The 18,676-nt window shown below is 40.1% G+C and overlaps 1 protein-coding gene across 6 annotated transcripts in view; it reads left to right on the top strand.

Moving 5' to 3' along the window:
* CTNND2 (catenin delta 2) overlaps nt 1–17,925 on the top strand; it is a 471,257-nt gene extending 453,332 nt beyond the window's left edge. For all 6 annotated transcript variants that reach the window (XM_039910616.1, XM_039910617.1, XM_029053896.2 and 3 more), the window contains 4 exons: nt 1,573–1,699; nt 9,092–9,223; nt 13,226–13,299; nt 15,183–17,925. In XM_039910616.1, the coding sequence (XP_039766550.1) occupies nt 1,573–1,699; nt 9,092–9,223; nt 13,226–13,299; nt 15,183–15,443 (594 nt within the window). In that variant the 3' untranslated portion in view covers nt 15,444–17,925. The remainder of the gene's footprint in view (nt 1–1,572; nt 1,700–9,091; nt 9,224–13,225; nt 13,300–15,182) is intronic.
* Nucleotides 17,926–18,676: the final 751 nt, after the last annotated feature.

Here is an 18,676-nt window from a genome sequence, read left to right as displayed (position 1 = left end):
TTTCCCAGTTCCTATGACTGTTCTGTACTGGCTGGGTTGGGTTTATTTTTCACTGAATTTTCTAGCAACTCTAAATCCCTGGGGATATTTATAGGGATTAAATCTTGTGAAGAGAAACAATGATGATACTCTATAAAAGTAATAGCACAACCAAGGAAAAGTCATGGTCCACAGTGGGTTAAAATTTCCCATAACATGGAGTCATTCAAATAGGTAAACAGTGCTCAAAGAGGTTAGCTGGCAGTGAAGATGGAAGGTATTCTGTAGCCTCCATTTGCTTGTGTAAACAAAATCCTGTAAAGTCCCCTTCATTTCCCACCTTAAAAAGTAAGACCAATATTTACACATTTCCTTATAAGGATAGAGAAAAATGGTAGCCACCCTCAGGGCTATTATTCAACATAATTATATGTTTATCATTAATATTTATAAACAACATAACCCCATATTGGTTTGGCCCTACAGTCTTTAATCAAATTCTACTATACTCCCTGTCTTATTTGTCTCCTTGGAAAAGGCGTACCTACAGAAGTAATTTATTTTTTCCATGATGCCTAGAAATTGAGGGGAGAGAGCAGTAGACACTTGTCCAAATTCAGAGAGCTGAGTGTGTTATTAGATCTCATGGATGATTTAGTGAAGCCTATACCTTAAACTCATGAACTGTTTATGTGAGCCAAATAAGAAGTGTGCATTTTCTACTTTCAATTAGCAAACATCCCTCTCCCTCCTGCCCACAGTTGACTCGGGGGTGGCTTTGAGATTCTCAGCATGGAGGGGGCACAACTTTTCCTGGTCCAGCCCTGCTCTTCCTGAGGACCTGACTTTCAATCAGGAATATGAAAGTTTCCTCTAGGAATGTTGGGGGATTTACTGAAGAGAAAGACCGTGCCCAAGAGACAGCATTTTCAGAACCTAAATCCTTCTGCCATTTATTTTTTAGCCTTATTCCCTTTCACAGCACCAAACAACCTGGAATGTGCGGTAGATTATATTACGACTGTCTGGGGGTGGATTACTATCTCTGTGTCATTTACTTTTCTGCCACTGTGACCAAGTCCTCATGCATTATGTGAATACTGGACTTCCTGGACCATTGAGTTGTTTACAAGCATTTTTAAAATGTGTAACGCCATTACCTTAGAATCTCAGGAATACCCATTTCAGTAACAAGCCTTCACTTCATATGCAGCAGATGACATGAGCAATATGGAAAAAAAATAGTGGTCAGAAACTGAAGTAGAGTGTTTCTAAATCTTTAAGGCACATTGGGCAGGGAAGTTTGAAAATACCCTGAGCAAACGCCCGAAATTCTGAACAGAACAAATGCCCATGAACACAGTCTTCATTATTAGTTATTCATTTAGTACCTTAACCCCAGGTCAAGGATTGATCCTCTTACATTTGCTGGACTCTGCAGGCTGGGAGATTTGAGTCACACTAAGCATCTAATTAGTAAACAATGCCCATAACTTTGTGGCAGTTAACTGTAATGCCTTTGAAGCGTAAAATTAACCATGCCTGCCTCTTATTTCACAGAAACTCAACTTAATGGGTACTGTCTTCTTGCAGGATGGATGGTCGCAGTATCACTTCGTAGCCTCATCTTCGACAATAGAGAGGGATCGGCAAAGACCCTACTCTTCCTCCCGCACCCCCTCCATCTCTCCCGTGCGCATGTCTCCCAACAATCGCTCAGGTAAAACTCTCTTCCCTATATGTGTTTTCACTGTGTACTAAAGCAAGGTGCAAGTGCCAAATGGCAGCGATTCCATCCCGGTGTGCATATTTTTGAAATTCGAGGAAGTCTTTTGCATTTTAAATTAGAGCGGCAGTATTTCTCCCTGAAAATCCCAGTAAGTTCCATCTGGGATGCAGGCAAATACTTGGAGAGTTTCCACCACAAAATTACCTGGGGACAGGTGGTAGTTGAGGAAATGGCACTAAGAATAATGAACCAAGATGTTGGACTTTTATACATTCTCTTCAGGATTTTACTGCTATTCTGCCATAGCCCTGATTAGCACTTCCAAAGAAAGTATTATTAAATTCTATTTTCCTCAGACTTATACCATACAGGCACATCATAAAAAACTTACATTTGGAGCTTGCCTCCTTGAATTACTTTAAACTCTGTATTTATTCTCCTTTCTGTGAATTAGTCATACATGTTATATAGTAATTGTAATGGGTTGGATATCACTGTTATTTACTTTGTTGCTTTTGATTTGAGATTGCCTTGGCTCCTGTTAGTTTTGTAGCTGCCACTAAAGATTTCTCTTCAAAGAAGTGGAATTTATAAAACTTAATGTCATTTGGGTTTTATGGGATTCATTTAATAATGTTGGTATTTGTTAAGCGCTTACTATGTGCCGAGCACTGTTCTAAGCGCTGGGGTAGACATAGGGGAATCAGGCTGTCCCACATGGGGGCTCACAGTCTTAATCCCCATTTTACAGATGAGGTAACTGAGGCCCAGAGAAGTTAAGTGACTTGCCCACAGTCACACAGCTGACAAGTGGCCGAGCCGGGATTTGAACTCATGACCTCTGACTCCAAATCCCGTGCTCTTTCCACTGAGCCACGCAGCTTTAGTGTCAAAAGCTACAGAAAAGACATGCCCTTCTCTCCTCACTTCCCAAACCCACAGGGACACAGCATGGCTGGAAGATGGTTGGAGAGTTGGCCGAGCCTGCTGGTCACTTCACGTTATCCAGCGTGACTCAGATGGATACTGAGAAGGGAGTAGCTTCAGAGCATAAGGGGTAAAGAAGGAAAGGGCCTTTTAGGGAGGTTATTGTGGCCTGAAATGGCCAGTTTGCTATAGAAGGTCAATCAGACTTGGTAGACGTGGAAAGCAGCATGGTCTAGTGGATTAAACACAAGCCTGGGAGTCAGAAGGGCCTAGGTTCTAATCCTGGCTCTGCCACCTGTCTGCTTTATGGCCATGGGCAAGTCACTTTACTTCTCTGTGCCTCAATTTCCTCATCTGTAAAATGGAGATTAAGACAATGAGCCCCATGTGGGACAGGGACTGCATCCAACCTGATGAGCTTGTATCTACCTCAGTGCTTAGAACAGTGCTTGACACACAGTAAACACTTAACAAAACCCATTATTTTTATTATTATTATTATGCTCTTTGTCGACATCGAGTTTACAGTCTAGAGGGGAAGGTGTGTTCATTGAACTTGAAGACAGCATGCTTTTTGAGTGCTTGCTGAAGGTTTAAGTGTAAGTTTGGGATTTTTTTAAGGAGGAAGAATATATTTGAAAGAAATACTAGTTTTACTGCTAAAATTAAAGACTTAATAACTTTGTACTATATGTGTAGGTTTAGGCAAGGAACCTGGAGTCATCCTTTTGTTGTGCTTTGAATATGGGGCATAAGGAGAGGAATAATTATCCTCTAATTGCTGGTCTCCCAGATAGGATAATCCATAGTGGCATTTGTTAAGCGAGAGCACTGTACTAAGCACTGTGGAAGATGCGATATAAGCCAGTCAGACACAGTCCACGCCCCACACGAGTCAGGAAGCAGAGGGCCTTGGGCCATGGTTAAAAAGAATTACTTGTAAAAGCATGGGAGCTGCTTTTCTATGTAAGTACAGGTACTTAATATTCCAAAAGATATATTCTGCTAGAAACAGTATTATTATTTTCCAACATTTTTATCTTGAATCAAACTTTTGAGGATCTGAATTTTCTGGGTCTATCCTGGATCCATCATTGCACTGGTTTTTAATAGGCGATAAGTAGGTAATAGTGCATAATAGGCCCAGAAAATCTGCAGGATTAAAGTCAGTTATTTATCTGCTCCTTCTTATTATTCTCCACCTGGCTTCTTAATCCTTTCATCAGATCCTCATAAATCATTTCCATGGCAAGAAATTAAAATTGCACAAATAAAAGGGTAATGCTTGGGAGGAAAATAGAGGAGTTATTTAAAAGCTCCTTCATCATATAGATGTCATCATTAATAAAGAGGGCTAAAACGTATATCAACTATACAAACATAATTTTTCTGAAGTAAAATATTTCACAGAGATTATTGTCATCTGTAGCCAGCATATCTGTTACTTTTAAATCTTCTGAAAAATAAGTAATTCCATACTTATAAATCAAGTTGGTGACTCATTCTCACCCTCTTATTTTGCTATACTGGATAACCTTTTCAAATCAAATTCCTTGCAAACCTGTTTTCTGAAAGCTCTGTTTGTTTTCCACTTGGTTAGCACATGAGCAGGAGGGAGACTGATCAGTGAGCTTGTTATCTGACTCCTTTGCCAGGACTCATAATAATACCTGGTGAGGAATCTGGATGATAGCACTTGACTCTTCATTGTGGTGAAAATGCAATTTCAAATGAGAAGCCTAGAAAAAACCCTGATCCTGAGAGAAGGCTATGACCGTTGACTAGAGAAGCAGCATGACCCTAATGGCAAGAGCAGGAGCCTAGGAGTCAGAGGACGTGGGTTCTAATCCCGGTTCTGCCAAGTGTCTGTGTGACTTTGGACCAGTCACTTCACTTCTCTCTGTGCCTCAGTTACCTCATCGGTAAAATGGGGATCAAGACTGTGAGTCCCATATGGGACAGGGATGTTGTCCAACCTGATGAGCTTGTATCTGCCCTAGTGCTTAGAATAGTATGTGACACATAGTAAGCACTTAACAAATACCATTATTGTTAGAGAGAGTGTTCAAATGGATTCTACAGTCATACCAACTGCCCCTGACTTGTCAAGAAAGTAGGTCCAGTAGAGAATAATAATGAAACAGGAGTTGGAAATACATGCTCACAATGAAAGAAATTTCTGACTGTCAAAGTTAAATCATCCTAAATGCTAAAAGCTGTGCTTTTGTGATTTGACCTGCAAAGGAACTTCCATGGCAATAACAATACCTCTCAACTGGGGTGGTAACCTAAGCAAATGTGAATACCTCCATTATCATATAAGGCTTGGGATCTGAGGAAGCAGCTGTGGCTGCTAAGTAATGAATGCTAGTGCATTCGGCACCTGGATTTTCAAATGGGTATTCTGGTTTTGTTGCCCAGGTATCAGTAGTTTTGTATTTATCGAGCATTTACTGTGTGCACAGCAGTGTAATAATAATAATAATAATGTTGGTATTTGTTAAGTGCTTACTATGTGCCAAGCACTGTTCTAAGCGCTGGGGAGACACAGGGGAATCAGGTTGTCCCACGTGGGGCTCACAGTCTTCATCCCCATTTTACAGATGAGGGAACTGAGGACCAGAGAAGTGAAGTGACTTGCCCACAGTCACACAGCTGACAAGTGGCAGAGCTGGGATTCGAACTCATGAGCCCTGACTCCAAAGCCCGTGCTCTTTCCACTGAGCCACGCTGCTTCTCCACCCCTTCAGGGGGATTTGAGGTGCTAACAACTCTGTAGAAAATTCTCTTCATGATGACCAAGCCCTAATTTGCTTGGAGTGCTTGCAAGTGTACTAAGCACTTGGGAAAGTCCATTACAAGATTTTTGTAGATGTGATTCCTGCCCAGAGGGAGCTAACAGTCTGCCTTTTCAGTCCTCTCTTGTCCTTCCAAAACTGCTGTAGCTTTTTGGATAGTCATTTCTCCAGTTACCTACAGGCCCATTCGTGTCAAAGAATGTATGAGCCCAACTGGTCTATGATACGTGGTTTTGGTAAGTGGGGAAAAGAACACAGGGGTTTTCACAGCAGAAGTGAGGGCCACATTCAAGAAGAGCCTAAGTGGTAGATGAGGGCCCTGCAGATGACGTGGCTGCAAAGGGCACATAAAAGATATTTGGTCCTTGCTCAGACTGCTGCCTGTCCTTAAGGATGCAAGAAAGGTTTTGGAAGCTAGGGTCAGAAAATGTTTCTGAGCCATTTTTTAATTGCTAACGTCTATGCCCTTGTGTCACAGTCACAGGAAGAAATCAGCCCAACACTGCGTACTAAGTCTAAAGAAAAACAAAAACAGGGAGTACCAGTGCCCAGTAAACAGTGCACAGGTGGAGATTTTCAGCAGTTACTAAGTGCCAAACTGAAAAGGAGGGGCAGAATAAACAATTTAAAGGCAAAATCAAACACAACCTCCAACAGTGTGCCAGGGACGTGGATGATTGTGAGGTCATTACCATAGGTAGACTAGGCAGGTGAGCAGCAATCAGGAGAGTTGTTGCACTCCTTGAGCAAACATTTAGAAAGGGTGTTGCGAGGGAGTCCTCAAAACAAGAACAGGCTCTTTAGGACAAATGCACAAATGTGTTCGTAAAGAGCTGTCTCTTTTTACACACAGGGCAGAAGGGAGTGTTGATGGCAGTTGGTCTTAACAGTCATACAGACACATTGTGGATAGGATCTTACTGTCAGCACCATCATCTTGGAAAGCGAAGGACAAACGTATTACATTAGGGACGATAGTTTATCATCCATCATGGATGCCCAAGGACTTTTGATTCATCCTATAGAAAATCATTTTATATTTTGCAGTTGTTGGTATCTATTCTCATTTTATGCAGTTGGTCAAGCAATAAATATGAAAATTATTATAACCATAAATCTTAAAGGCATGTGGTCAATATAATGATGCCCTCGGTGATACATTGCCATGACTATAAACTCTATTTCCCAGAGGACAGTTTACTCATTACCTTCTCTCACCAATATCCTTAGAACAACTGCCAACCAGTTCTCTATTTTTCCAGGATCATAAAGCCCCTAACTTGAATTTTATGCCTACCCTTTCTCAGCTCCTACTTCAGTCCTTTTTATTGGGTGGGTCACTTGGTTGTACATCAGGATATCCGGAAGACTAAAATTGCTTATTTATTTCAATCTCTGTCCATCCCCTACACTTTAAGCTTGTTAAGGGCAGGGAATATGTCTGCTTAATACAGTGCCCTCCCAGCCCCACAGCACTTATGTACATATCTGTAATTTACTTGTTTTGATGTCTCTCCCCCTTCTAGACTGTAAGTTCATTGTGGACAGGGAGCATGTCCATTTATTGCTGTTTTGTACTTTCCCAAATGCTTAGTACAGTATTCTGCACACAGTAAGCGCTCAATAAGTATGATTAAATGAATGAAGGCTCTGTGCATAGTTAGCCCTCAGTAAATACCACTGATTGACTCAACCTTAAATGACGATCAGAAGAAACCGGAAACCTAGCAATGATATATGCTTAGGTGCATACACTGCAGAAGTGTGTGTCATTTAGGCTTCAGTCTTTCTTTCTACCTAAATTCTCACTCAGGGATAGGATCTCAGTCAAATGGCTCATCTTGGATCATAGAGGCCAGATATCTCTTTCTTTCTCATTAAAAAATACGGAGAGAACCAAGAGATTATGTGACTTCCCATATTTCACAGATCAATGGCAAGGTGCTTCTATCAAAAGATTGGGAGCCAAGAGACCCAAGTGCTACACTTAAGCTTTCTCCATAATGTTGAGTCGGTACTCTTTCACTTTTGACATCTGCAGGAGAATTTCAGGGATGCAGAACAAGGAATTCCCATCTAATAGAATCGGCTGCCTGTTGTGTAAGATTAAATAGCTTTCTCAAGATTAATAGCCTTCTGAGATCCTTCTACTCATAATTGAGAAAATAACATATTTCCTAGGAGACCCAGAAGAAATTATTTTAGGCCATTTCCTTTATAAATTTTTCATCAGCTTTTTACCATGTAGCCTGAACAAAAGTAGCCCTTCCTTTTTTAGGGCACAGGGTACATTCTAGTCATTTGGACTTACTTTGGAAGCTCTGTAACTGATCCTATATTCCAAACTTACTTTGCATTTTACTATTGACTTTTATGTTGAAAAAAAATCCATAATTCCTATTCATGGGTATTATGAGAAACAAAAGTGAAACCATTCTTGCATGTTCACAGAACAGTTCCTTTTTTTTTCTTCTTCCATAATTATCCCAAGTTTAATTTTGATAGTGAGAAAGGGAAAAGTACCTAGGAGTAATTCTGGTGCACAAATGGGTTGAAATTCCTGATTATCAACTATAGGCATAATAAGTTTTGCTAAGCACCATTGATCGAGAGACTGGGGAAGTTACAGAGAAAGTATAAAAAACTCTCAATGGTGCAGGAGATTATAGTGCAGAAGAAGAAATATCAAGGCCAAAATTAGAAAGCAACATTTGAAAACCACCAGCTAAGAATAGGAACGTGAAAAGTAACACTGCACTCCATTTTTCCCCTCCTTTCCTTGACTGGCCTTTCTATCCCCACTAATGTGTCTTTCCTTTCCTCCTTTCCCTATAATCCCCCAAAACAGTAAGGAATTTCTGCACTTATGCTGGATGCAGAGAGGTTAGATTGACCGTGCAAAGGAGAGCAGAGAGCTAAGGGAACAAGGCCACCGTTGCAGCACGTCTTGCACTACGTCCCATTTCTTTTTCTTCTCTCACTCTTTACTGCAGAGTGGCAGTGGAAAGAACACCAGGCTGGGAGTCAGGAAACCTGGTTTCTAATCCCAGCTCTGCCACTTGAATGCTGTGTGACTGAGGGCAAGTCACTTCACATCTCTGGGCCTCATTTCCTTCATCTGTAAAATGTGGACGAAAGACCTGTTCTCCTACTTAGGAGAACTTTGACTGTGAGTCCCGTGTAGGACAGCAACTGTCCCCAATCTCCCCCTGTGCTAACCAATACTACAGTTATTATTATTACCACCCTACTGTCTACTGTCCCCAGATCTCACCCTTGGACACTAGCACCAAAGTCATCCCTCCTGAGGACGGATGGCCAATTCATCCACCTCACCCATCAATGTGCCCTGCACACATTAAGCGCTCGGTAAATACCGTTGTTTGATCTCACCAGTGGTTACTTTCCTTGAAGACCAAGTGGACCCAAAAAAAGTGGGCTTTGCTCTGGCAATGAATCACATCTTTGTTGGCAGGCTTGAACGAAACACTAAATCGTAGTTAATAATTTCTATGTATATGGGAGCAGCGGCTAACTCCATTTCTATCAAGTCTTTTCTACCCCTTTTGATGTTTGACTGACAAACACTGAGCCATGAGGTGTTATTGTGTGTGCCATGCTGTAAGGTGAAAATGATTATTTTGTTTTCATTATTTAGCAAGTGCCCCAGCTTCACCTCGGGAAATGATCAGTCTAAAAGAAAGGAAAACAGATTACGAGTCGACTGGAACAAATGCCACCTACCATGGAACTAAAGGAGAACACACTTCCAGGAAAGACACTATGACAGGTGAGAGAAAAATTCACAGCCCCCTCCATAAGATTTGCATTTCATTTTTAAGGGGGAAGAGGGCCAAGCCTAGGCTCCTAAAATTGGGCTAGCAGCTAAACAAATTTAGCAACCAGTTGTCAGCACTGGAAGAAAATTTTTTTAATGAGGTGTCAGAATTAGTTTGGGGAGTTGAGGGGAACCCTGAATATTGAAAATCTTGTTTCTGAAAGAAACCAGACAGAATGAACTAGGTAAAAACATAGTTTTTGTAAGATCAAACAACCGCTCATCTCTGGCTCTCTCGATTTTGCTGCTTCCTTTTCCACTGCAGGATGCAGTTCCTTTGTGGACCAGTTATTAGGAAGCCTCAGAGGAGTAGAAAAGTAACTTCAGTCAAGCACACATACACCAGGAGTAAATTGGACCATCCAGCAACAGAGAATTTGTAATTGATGTAAAATGAGCCACTATACTTCTCTGCAGCTCAGTTTCCTCATCTGTAAAATGGGGATTAATCCTACTCCCTCCTACCTAGGCTGTGAGCCCTATATCCACCCCAGAGCTAGAACAGTACTTGGCATATAGTATGTGCTTAACAAATATTATCATTACTATATTTCAGCCATTCATTTGTTTTACCTTCGCATACAAGAGCTTGTCATAAATGAGTTCTTGAAATCCCTTCCAAAATTGTCAAGTCAAAATTATATTGTATTTGTGTGAAAATTAGATTTTTCCCCAATATAAAGCTAGAAAAGGCTGACTATGGGGTGATAGGGAACGAAAGACTCGGTAGATTGGAGCTCAGTGGGATTTGTTGTAAGGTACTCCTGATGCATAATCAGTCTGGCTTTACTAGAATTACATGTCCCTCACCCAGGTGAACCAAACCCACCCAGTAATAACAGTGATGGTGTTTATTTAAGCATTTATGATACCAAGCACTGTTATAGATACAAAATGATCAGATTAAGTGTGTGCATCACCCAGTAATAACAGTGTTGGTATTTATCTAAGCATTTACTATGCCAAGCACTATTGTAATAATAATAATAATAATGTTGGTATTTGTTAAGTGCTTACTATGTGCCAAGCACTGTTCTGAGCACTGGGTAGATACAACGTAATGAGGTTGCCCACAGGGGACTCACAGTCTTAATCCCCATTTTACAGGTGAGGTAACTGAGGCACAGAGAAGTGAAATGACTTGCCTAGAGTCACACAGCAAAGTGGCAGAGCCAGGATTAGAACTCATGTCCTCTGACTCCCAAACCCGTGCTGTTTCCACTGAGCCATGCTGCTTCTATCTGTATTGTAGATACAAGATGATCAGAATAAGTGCTTGAATGATTCTCACATAAGAAATCCAAGCACATATTAACATTTATAGTAAAAATATTGGTTCTTCCTAAAAGTGAAAGTAATGCATTTTCATATTCTGTCCTATTAATGACTGTGGTATTTGTTAAGTGCTTACTATGTTCCAGGCACTGTGCTAAGCACCGGGACAGGTGAAAGATAATCAGGTCCCACATAGGGCTCACAGTCTAAGAGGGAGGGAGAAAAGCTATTGAATCTCCATTTTGCCAATGAGGGAACTGAGGCACAGAGAAGTGACTTGCCACAGGGCACAAAGAAGGTTCATGTGGAACCAGGATTAAAACCCCCAAGACCTCAACTCCCAGGCCAGTGCTTTTTCCACTAGGCTACACTGCCCCTAACTGCCAGAGCCATGAAGCTCAACATTTCCTATGTTCTTATCAGCCCAAGGAAAGGAGACACAAAGGAAAGTACACACTAGCTATAGTGGTGATCATATTTTCCACAACTCGGGGTGGGGTGGAGTTGGGGCCAAAGACCGAAACTAAGTACCAGAGGAGAGAGAAGCAAAACCAGAGTCAGCCAGTAGCACGAACTCAGTCCTCACTGACCAGATTCCTGGAAAATATCATCTACCCAGCTCTCTTCAATTCCCTTTCAAAGTATGAAGAATATTTTTTCGAACTTCTATAAGGAACTTTCCTCTTCCTTGTATCAAGGATAAGATCCATTTTATTCTCCTAAATTAATATATAAAAGCAGAACCTTTAAACAAAAACATCCCTCACCTTTATGACTACACAATATTTTAGATTTCAGATCAATCTGCCACCGATTTTACAAATATATACATGTGTATATATATTCTGGATGCCCTCCCACCCTATTAGAATCACCTCTTTCCAGTCTGGGTCTGACTCTCTCTCCATTTGTTCTCTCCCTTTACCCTGGGTAGGTCTCAGAAAGCAAATGTCAGCCACTCATTCAAGCAGAACAGATTTTTACAGCTATTTCTTACTGTGACAAATCCCTAGAAACACTCTGGGTCCAGAAGCAAGCATCAAAGCAAGGCTGTGTGTGATACTAGCAGCTTCACCGTCTGACTTTTAAATTCACTCAAGGGATTATAGCTTCTCATTTGAATGACTCAGATCCCATTTCATCAAATTAATTTGAGTCCTCTCTGTGAATTATGTTCAAAGTGAAGAATTTGTGATCCACACTGAAAATTAATTTTCTCCCAGTCACCATTAAAAGACAGTTGCTCCCCGAATGCAATGGACAGATTTTGCAACTGAACAGGTTCACTATCAGGTGCACTACTGACTTTATTAGGTGAGATTTGGTTTGAGAGAATCAGTTGCCAAAATAACCTTTTAGTTCTAGTAGGCCTCTGACACGCAGAGTTTGTCTTTCAGAAAAGCCAGTATTTTTCAGGCAGCAAACATGCAGTCTGTCTTTTGTAATGTCACTTGGACATGACTGAGGTTCATCACAGGTCATAAACCAGTTGTCTCCCAAGCGTTACCCATAGGGCATTCACAGGTGAAGGGAGTGTTAATTGGCATTGTGAGTACAGTTTTTGGCAATTCTCTGTGATCTTTTAGAATCCTTTTTCACAAGCAATGTTTTCAGGATAAACTTCATTATACAGCTCCTATGCTTTGCTTTTTAACAATATGAATTCAACATATATTATTTATCTTGTTCTTATACTTGTTTATTACCTTCCACAGATATTCTGGTGTTATTCTTTTCTCTCCTCTAACCTACTGTTGATTGAAACTTTCTAAAGTTAAATAGTTCATATAATTGTCATCATTTTTCATCTGTCCAAAAATAATTTAGATTATAATTGTGATTCTATCTCTGATATATGTGTGTCTACACACATTTATCTATCTATACATATACACATACATACACACACACTTTCCCTTGATCAATAATTGCATTCCATCACTGGTATTTGGAAATGTCCTTCGTAACTATAAATAGGTCATCAGATTTGGAATGTTATTTAGATAATTCTCATTGATCCATCCCTCCTTTCGATTCATTATTTTGTAACTGCTTACTTTCAGAATTTCATTCAATTTGTTTTCTGCAGATTAAATGTCATTCTAAAATATGCCCAAAACTGAATCCTAAAATTTCATAATTAATCACAGCCATTAGAGTACCTAAATAATCCACCCCTTTCTTCCCAGATATAAGACTTAACAGGTAGAACTCAGACATGAAACAGAAGACAACAGTAGTTCCTACTTTATATAGAAGAAAATTATCTTATTGACTCACTCACACTTGGGTCAATCCAGATAAGCCACCCTCTTCTCTCCGTGCATGTCCACTCCTACGCAGAGTGAATCCATGACAAATTGTATTTATTGAGCACTTACTGTATGCAGAGCATTGTATTAAGTGCTTGGGAGAGTTTATCAGAGTTGATGACCCATTCTCTGCCCACATTGAGCTCACAGCCAAAGTGAACCAAGTCAGGGTTGTATAGTTTCTTCCCCTGGGTCTGACTCTATAAAGTTCAGAAATCATCACTTCCAGAAGTGGCCTCTCAAACTATTGTTGATTTGCCTGTATCTATGCAGCGCTTAGTACAGTGCCTGGCCCATAAGTAAATGCTTAACAAATATCACCATTATTCTTACTAATACTTTTCTCCCTTTTGCTTTTTACTTGCAGCTCAAAATACTGGAATTTCAACTTTGTACAGGAATTCTTATGGTGCACCAGCTGAAGATATCAAACATAACCAGGTAGAGTGAAAGCAATGCTAATTTGTATATATAATTTTAAAAGGGTTCATTATTTTGCCCATTCCAATTGTTAGAGCATTTATTAAGCACTAGTCACTGGGCTAGGGATAAGATAAGATAATCAGGTTCTGACAGTCTCTGATCCCAGAGAAGCCTCAAACACTGGTGAAAACCAATGAACCGGATTCATCTTCCAAGCAACACCAGCGCTCCTTGATGCACTTCATCTAGACACCGGAATATCTTATATAGCATTTCCACTCTTGTGAAATAGATCCGTTGTGGAAATTGCCAGCAGTAGCAGCCGGCGAAATTTGTGGGAGAAATAGAGTACGTATACTCTGCCATACGTATGAAAAATGAGCTGCCGCAGAGAGAAAAATTTGTCGTCTTAAACTTAGGTTTCAGCTGGGATAAGGAGCTTCTCTCCTGATTTACAGGATCGAAAGATAGGCAGCTCTAGTCTACGGCCTCGAACAAGAGCTGTCCTTAGAAAATGAAGATTCAAAAATACTTCAGTAACAAAAAAAGACAATATTGCAACAGAGGACTGTTAAGAATAAAGAACATATTTGATTCTTAGAAAATCATTGCTTATACACAGAGCAGCTTAACAAAATGTCAAATTGGCGTTTCAGTGAGCTCCTTCCCAGGGGGCATTCTGTTCCTAAACAGCGGGAACTCTGCTAGCTGTCCAGCTGGTGCTGAGTTGGCTAAGGGGAAGGCCCCAGATCTGCCAGAAGAATTCAGTGGAGTTGGGTAATAGGCATCACGTGAGTGCCTGGGCAAAGCCCAGTTCCGATTTTGGGAAAACTCTGAGGATGTTGGGCAATCCCAGCCTCCATCTCTGCAGGGCTCCAGTGTACTTAGAGAATCTTAAGAGGAATTAAAACCCAACCACACCCCTGAGCCCCCTTCCCCACAAAACCCACTGAAATGCTGGGAAGATCCCAGAAACATCCCAGATACTTCACAAAGCACTGGTAGATTAGGAGTATCCAGGGTTCCCAAGGTGCCACAGATCTTGAACACTCTTTGTTACTATGCTTGCAGGTTCTTGAAAACCTAAATTAATTCACATCTTCCTGCATACAGACACCCTCTCTTTGAAATAATTATTTCTTAAATACAAGAAGTTTAAGATATTGATAAATCCCACTAAATATGTAAAACAAACATTCCATTCGATGGCATTTATATTGCAGAAGTCTGTACTGAGTGCTTGGGAGAGTACAATATAACAATAAACAGATGCATTCCCTGCCCAAACAAGTTTACAGTCTGGAGATGGGGGGAAGAAGGGGGATGACAGACATTAATATAAATACTCTTCCAGGCACTAAGTACAGTACTCTGCAAATAGTAAGCACTCGATAAATAAAATGATTAGAATCTTCTAGAAAAGTAGCCTCACTTAAGGTACAAGGATCTCTCAAAAACAACATAAAAAAGATAAAAATAACGTTCTGCATTTTACAGCCTCTAGTTTGTACATCAGAGAAGTAGTGTTATCAATCAATCAGGGGTATTTATTGAGTGTTTACCATGTTCAGAGCACTGCATTAAGCCCTTGGAAGAGTACAGTCAAGTTAAGTAGGCATGATCTTGCCCCTCCTGCCTCTGAAAGAACCCACAAACTGTGGGGAAGATGTGGGTCAGTAAGAGGTGACTCCCAAAGCAGCCATTTGGAAAGAGAATCAGTAAGCCATGAACCAAATTCTCAGGTACCAAAATGGCTTTGTGGTGGGTTTGGGGCTGGAAAACCCGCTGTCCCTTGCCGGCCCAGATAAGCAAGCCACGGTGGCTCAGTGCCCGCTCACTGGGGCAGCTGGTCTTCCTCCAAAACCTTCCCCGACAAGTCACGGCTCTCTTTCTCGATGTAGGTTTCAGCACAGCCAGTTCCACAGGAGCCCAGTAGAAAAGATTATGAAACCTTTCAGCCCTTTCAGAATTCGACGAGAAACTACGACGAATCCTTTTTTGAGGATCAAGTTCATCAACGCCCACCTGCCAGTGAATACAACATGCACCTGGGACTCAAGTCAACTGGCAACTACGTCGACTTCTATTCAGCTGCTCGTCCCTACAGCGAACTTAACTATGAAACAAGCCACTATCCAGCCTCTCCAGACTCCTGGGTTTGAGACTGGGATGAGAAGGCAAAAGCTCCAAGAACTGTGCATGTGCATGCATATACCACGAGACATTTTTTCCTGCAAATTTAGTTTGTAAAGCCTGTTCCATAGAAAGGCCCTGATAACCAGTATGGAAATATTAAGAAATTTTAGAAGGCTAATCGCATTGAAAATTAACCTGGAGGTCAATAGAAAGAAAATTTCCTAAATATTACAGTGTGGGACGACTTTCCCGGTGGCCGGTCGAGTTTGAATTTTGAACGCGGCCGAAGGGAGGAGGGTGGAGGAAATGGCAGTGGAGATTGTAGGATGAGAGGGTTATGCTAAGCACAAGAAACTGACTAGTTTACATACTTTATGGGGGACAGCTTCTCACACTTCGGTTACTATCCTCATTCATTGTGAATCTAGGCTTCAAGTTGCATTTGGGGTTCCTCTGTACAGCAAGATGTTTCTTGCCTTTTGTTAATGCATTGTTGTAAAGTATTTGATGTACATTACAGATAAAAAAAAGTGCATTGTGTATATTACACCAATGCCACAGTGTTTCTTCATCTATGGTTCTAAATATTGCTTCAATTTCAAAATTTTGAAAAGATGTATGGATTTCCAGTTCTTTTCTTTCCCCAGTACGTTTTAACAAAAACAAAAAAGGAATATTTAGCAGTATTGTTCGTTCTGATATGTGAATTTGTTTGTGGCAACTAAAAACAAGGCATTCAGCAGTTTCTGACAATTAACATACATCATTCCACACTCCTTGTCAACAAAGTGCTTTTTCACTGCCTAAAATTTTAGATGTAGATATTTGAAATAGATTTTTTTCATTTATACCAGTTTTCTTTATGATGATACAGTGTTAAAAGAAAATAAATTACAATTGATCTGTCATCCACATTTGCTAAGAATGTCTATTTCCAAGAATCTGGCATACAAAATGCACATTCTTGCTTGGTGTATGTGTGTGTGCGTGTGTGTGTCCATGTCTGTATTATAATCTGTGTGTGGTTTTTTGATATAGGAGTTATTTTGTTTGCTGTTCTCCTGTATAAGCTTTGTTACTACTTTTCTAATAGAAACTTTCTTCAGTTTGTTCCTTTGTACTGTATCCACTAGACTGACCATTTAGTGACTCAGGATACCAGGCCAGTTGAAGTGGAGTGGCAGATTTATTACTCACACTCTCTTAAAGACCTTTCCCTTCCATGTTCTTAACAAACCATCCCTTCTCCTACGCTCCCAGGAAAGAGGAGAAACTCAGCCAATTAGGAGTTCTATCATTGGATCATCCATCACAGGACCTTCTCCCCTCCCTCTCTGAGACACCATTCCCACTACTTCCAGCCAAGAGACTCTCAATTGGACTTGAAGCTACGGTTAGGACAGTCCTAAACAGAGAAGAAAAGCCAGGCCAGCCGTGTTGTGTTTTGTGTTATCTTTTTTCAAAAATCAGATGGATGGATGTTCATCTTTAAAAAAAAAAATTGCTGCTTAACTCCCCACACAATTTAATTTAGCCAAAAGCCAATAAGCAATAGTTCTGTTTTCCAAGTTGGACTTCAAATAAGAATAATTTAGTCTCCCAGAGTTTGGAAATTAAAAAAAAGTTTACCACTATGGGCAGTAAATACTCCCACCTTTCAGAGAGAATGCCTTCAGCTCCCTTTATTCAATTAGATCAATTGCAAATTAGAAATAAGTTAATTGAAACATCTGCTCATTAAATAATTTATGTCAACTTTCTTTTTCTGAAATTCCTCACTGTAATATTACCATTTAAAACCAAATTGTCACTCATGAGATTCATGAAAATTTTTACACTTCACTTGTGTTATAACGTACAGAAATAGTATAGACCATAGAAGCAGATATTGTGATATAGAGATGGTTTATCAGTATCTTAGTACTGTTGTTTAAACTTTCCAAAATATACAATAAAAACATTAACAATTTTTAGTAGTCAGGGGAAAAATGATAATAAATGCATGCGATCAAAGGACTGTAGGGACGGTTGTATATTGCAGTAGATTAAAGTACTACTAACAGAATCTTTCTATTTTCTTTATGATATTGATTTTTAAACTGTAGGCAGCGTTTACCACATTTTCGAACAAGGCACATTTTCAGTAGGCTGAGGGGGAACCAGTACTGTAATAAGAATCAGTGCTGCCAACTACAATCACCAAGAGCCTTCTGGGACCCCTGAAAGGGAACTAGCTGGAGTGGACTCAAAATAAGCAGTGACAGACAGCCAGTAGACCCAACCCTTTCTCTCTCACTCACAGGGCAGTGTCATTAGCTGGAAAAATGCAGGGCTTTTTTTTTTGTTTGTTTGGTTGGGGTTTTTTTTCCTTTCCTTAAATTGGGTTTACGTGATCTGTTAAAATGACCTGAATGCCCAACTAGGTACCCTTAAAAAATAAATCAGCTTAACTGAAAAGCGATTCATTACATGAGATATATTGGATTAAATGCACCCAATGACATGAAACTTTTGGTTTGGTTTCTTGTTTTCATTCTTCTGAAGTGATTAAGTGTGCCCTAAAGGAGCGACCCAGCGGGAAACCTCACTGTTATCTTTTTCCAGTCCTGAAACTTTATTTCAGCTTCCCACTCCAAAAAGACAGATCTAGTCCAGACATTTTGATTAGAGGAGAAAAGCAGACACGACTAACAAATCACTTCCTGTTCCTTTCCACCAGAGTAGGCCACAAACATCCATTGCATTGGCTGTAATATAAGAAGCTGTGATCTGAAGGGGAAAAGGGGTCTCCTGATCCGCTGTCTAAATCCACAAAATTATCATTACTGTTTTACTAAGACAATGTTGATCACAAGGATGGATTAACTAACAGTTAAGTTGCACTACCAAAAGCAATACTGATTTTTCAAGGATGAAATTTTAAGACTGGTTCTATCTAGTACCATATAAATGCTGCATTAGACTTTGATAATGTATACAGTGTCAAATTTTAAGACTATAAAAATCAAATGGACATACGATGTTAAGCTATTCATGGTGCTAACCTGTGGTAAAAGCCAACTCATATTGACATATTTTCTATTAATAAAAGTTACATTTTCTGGAGAGCTGCTGTTAAAAGGGCAGTGTGTTTAAACTCCACAGCGAAACAGAAAATCATGATTTGTTTAGTCTATTTTATTGTTTGCCCCCTACTTAATTTTTTTTTCCACCCCATCGTATGAATTTTAGATCCTTGGATAATCGAGATGAACCTAAA

The sequence above is a fragment of the Ornithorhynchus anatinus genome, chromosome X3 (assembly GCF_004115215.2).
Source record: "Ornithorhynchus anatinus isolate Pmale09 chromosome X3, mOrnAna1.pri.v4, whole genome shotgun sequence".
In the NCBI taxonomy this organism is placed as follows: Eukaryota; Metazoa; Chordata; class Mammalia; order Monotremata; family Ornithorhynchidae; genus Ornithorhynchus; species Ornithorhynchus anatinus.
Note: the sequence above shows the minus strand (reverse complement) of the source record. Positions and strands in the feature narration are given on the sequence as shown.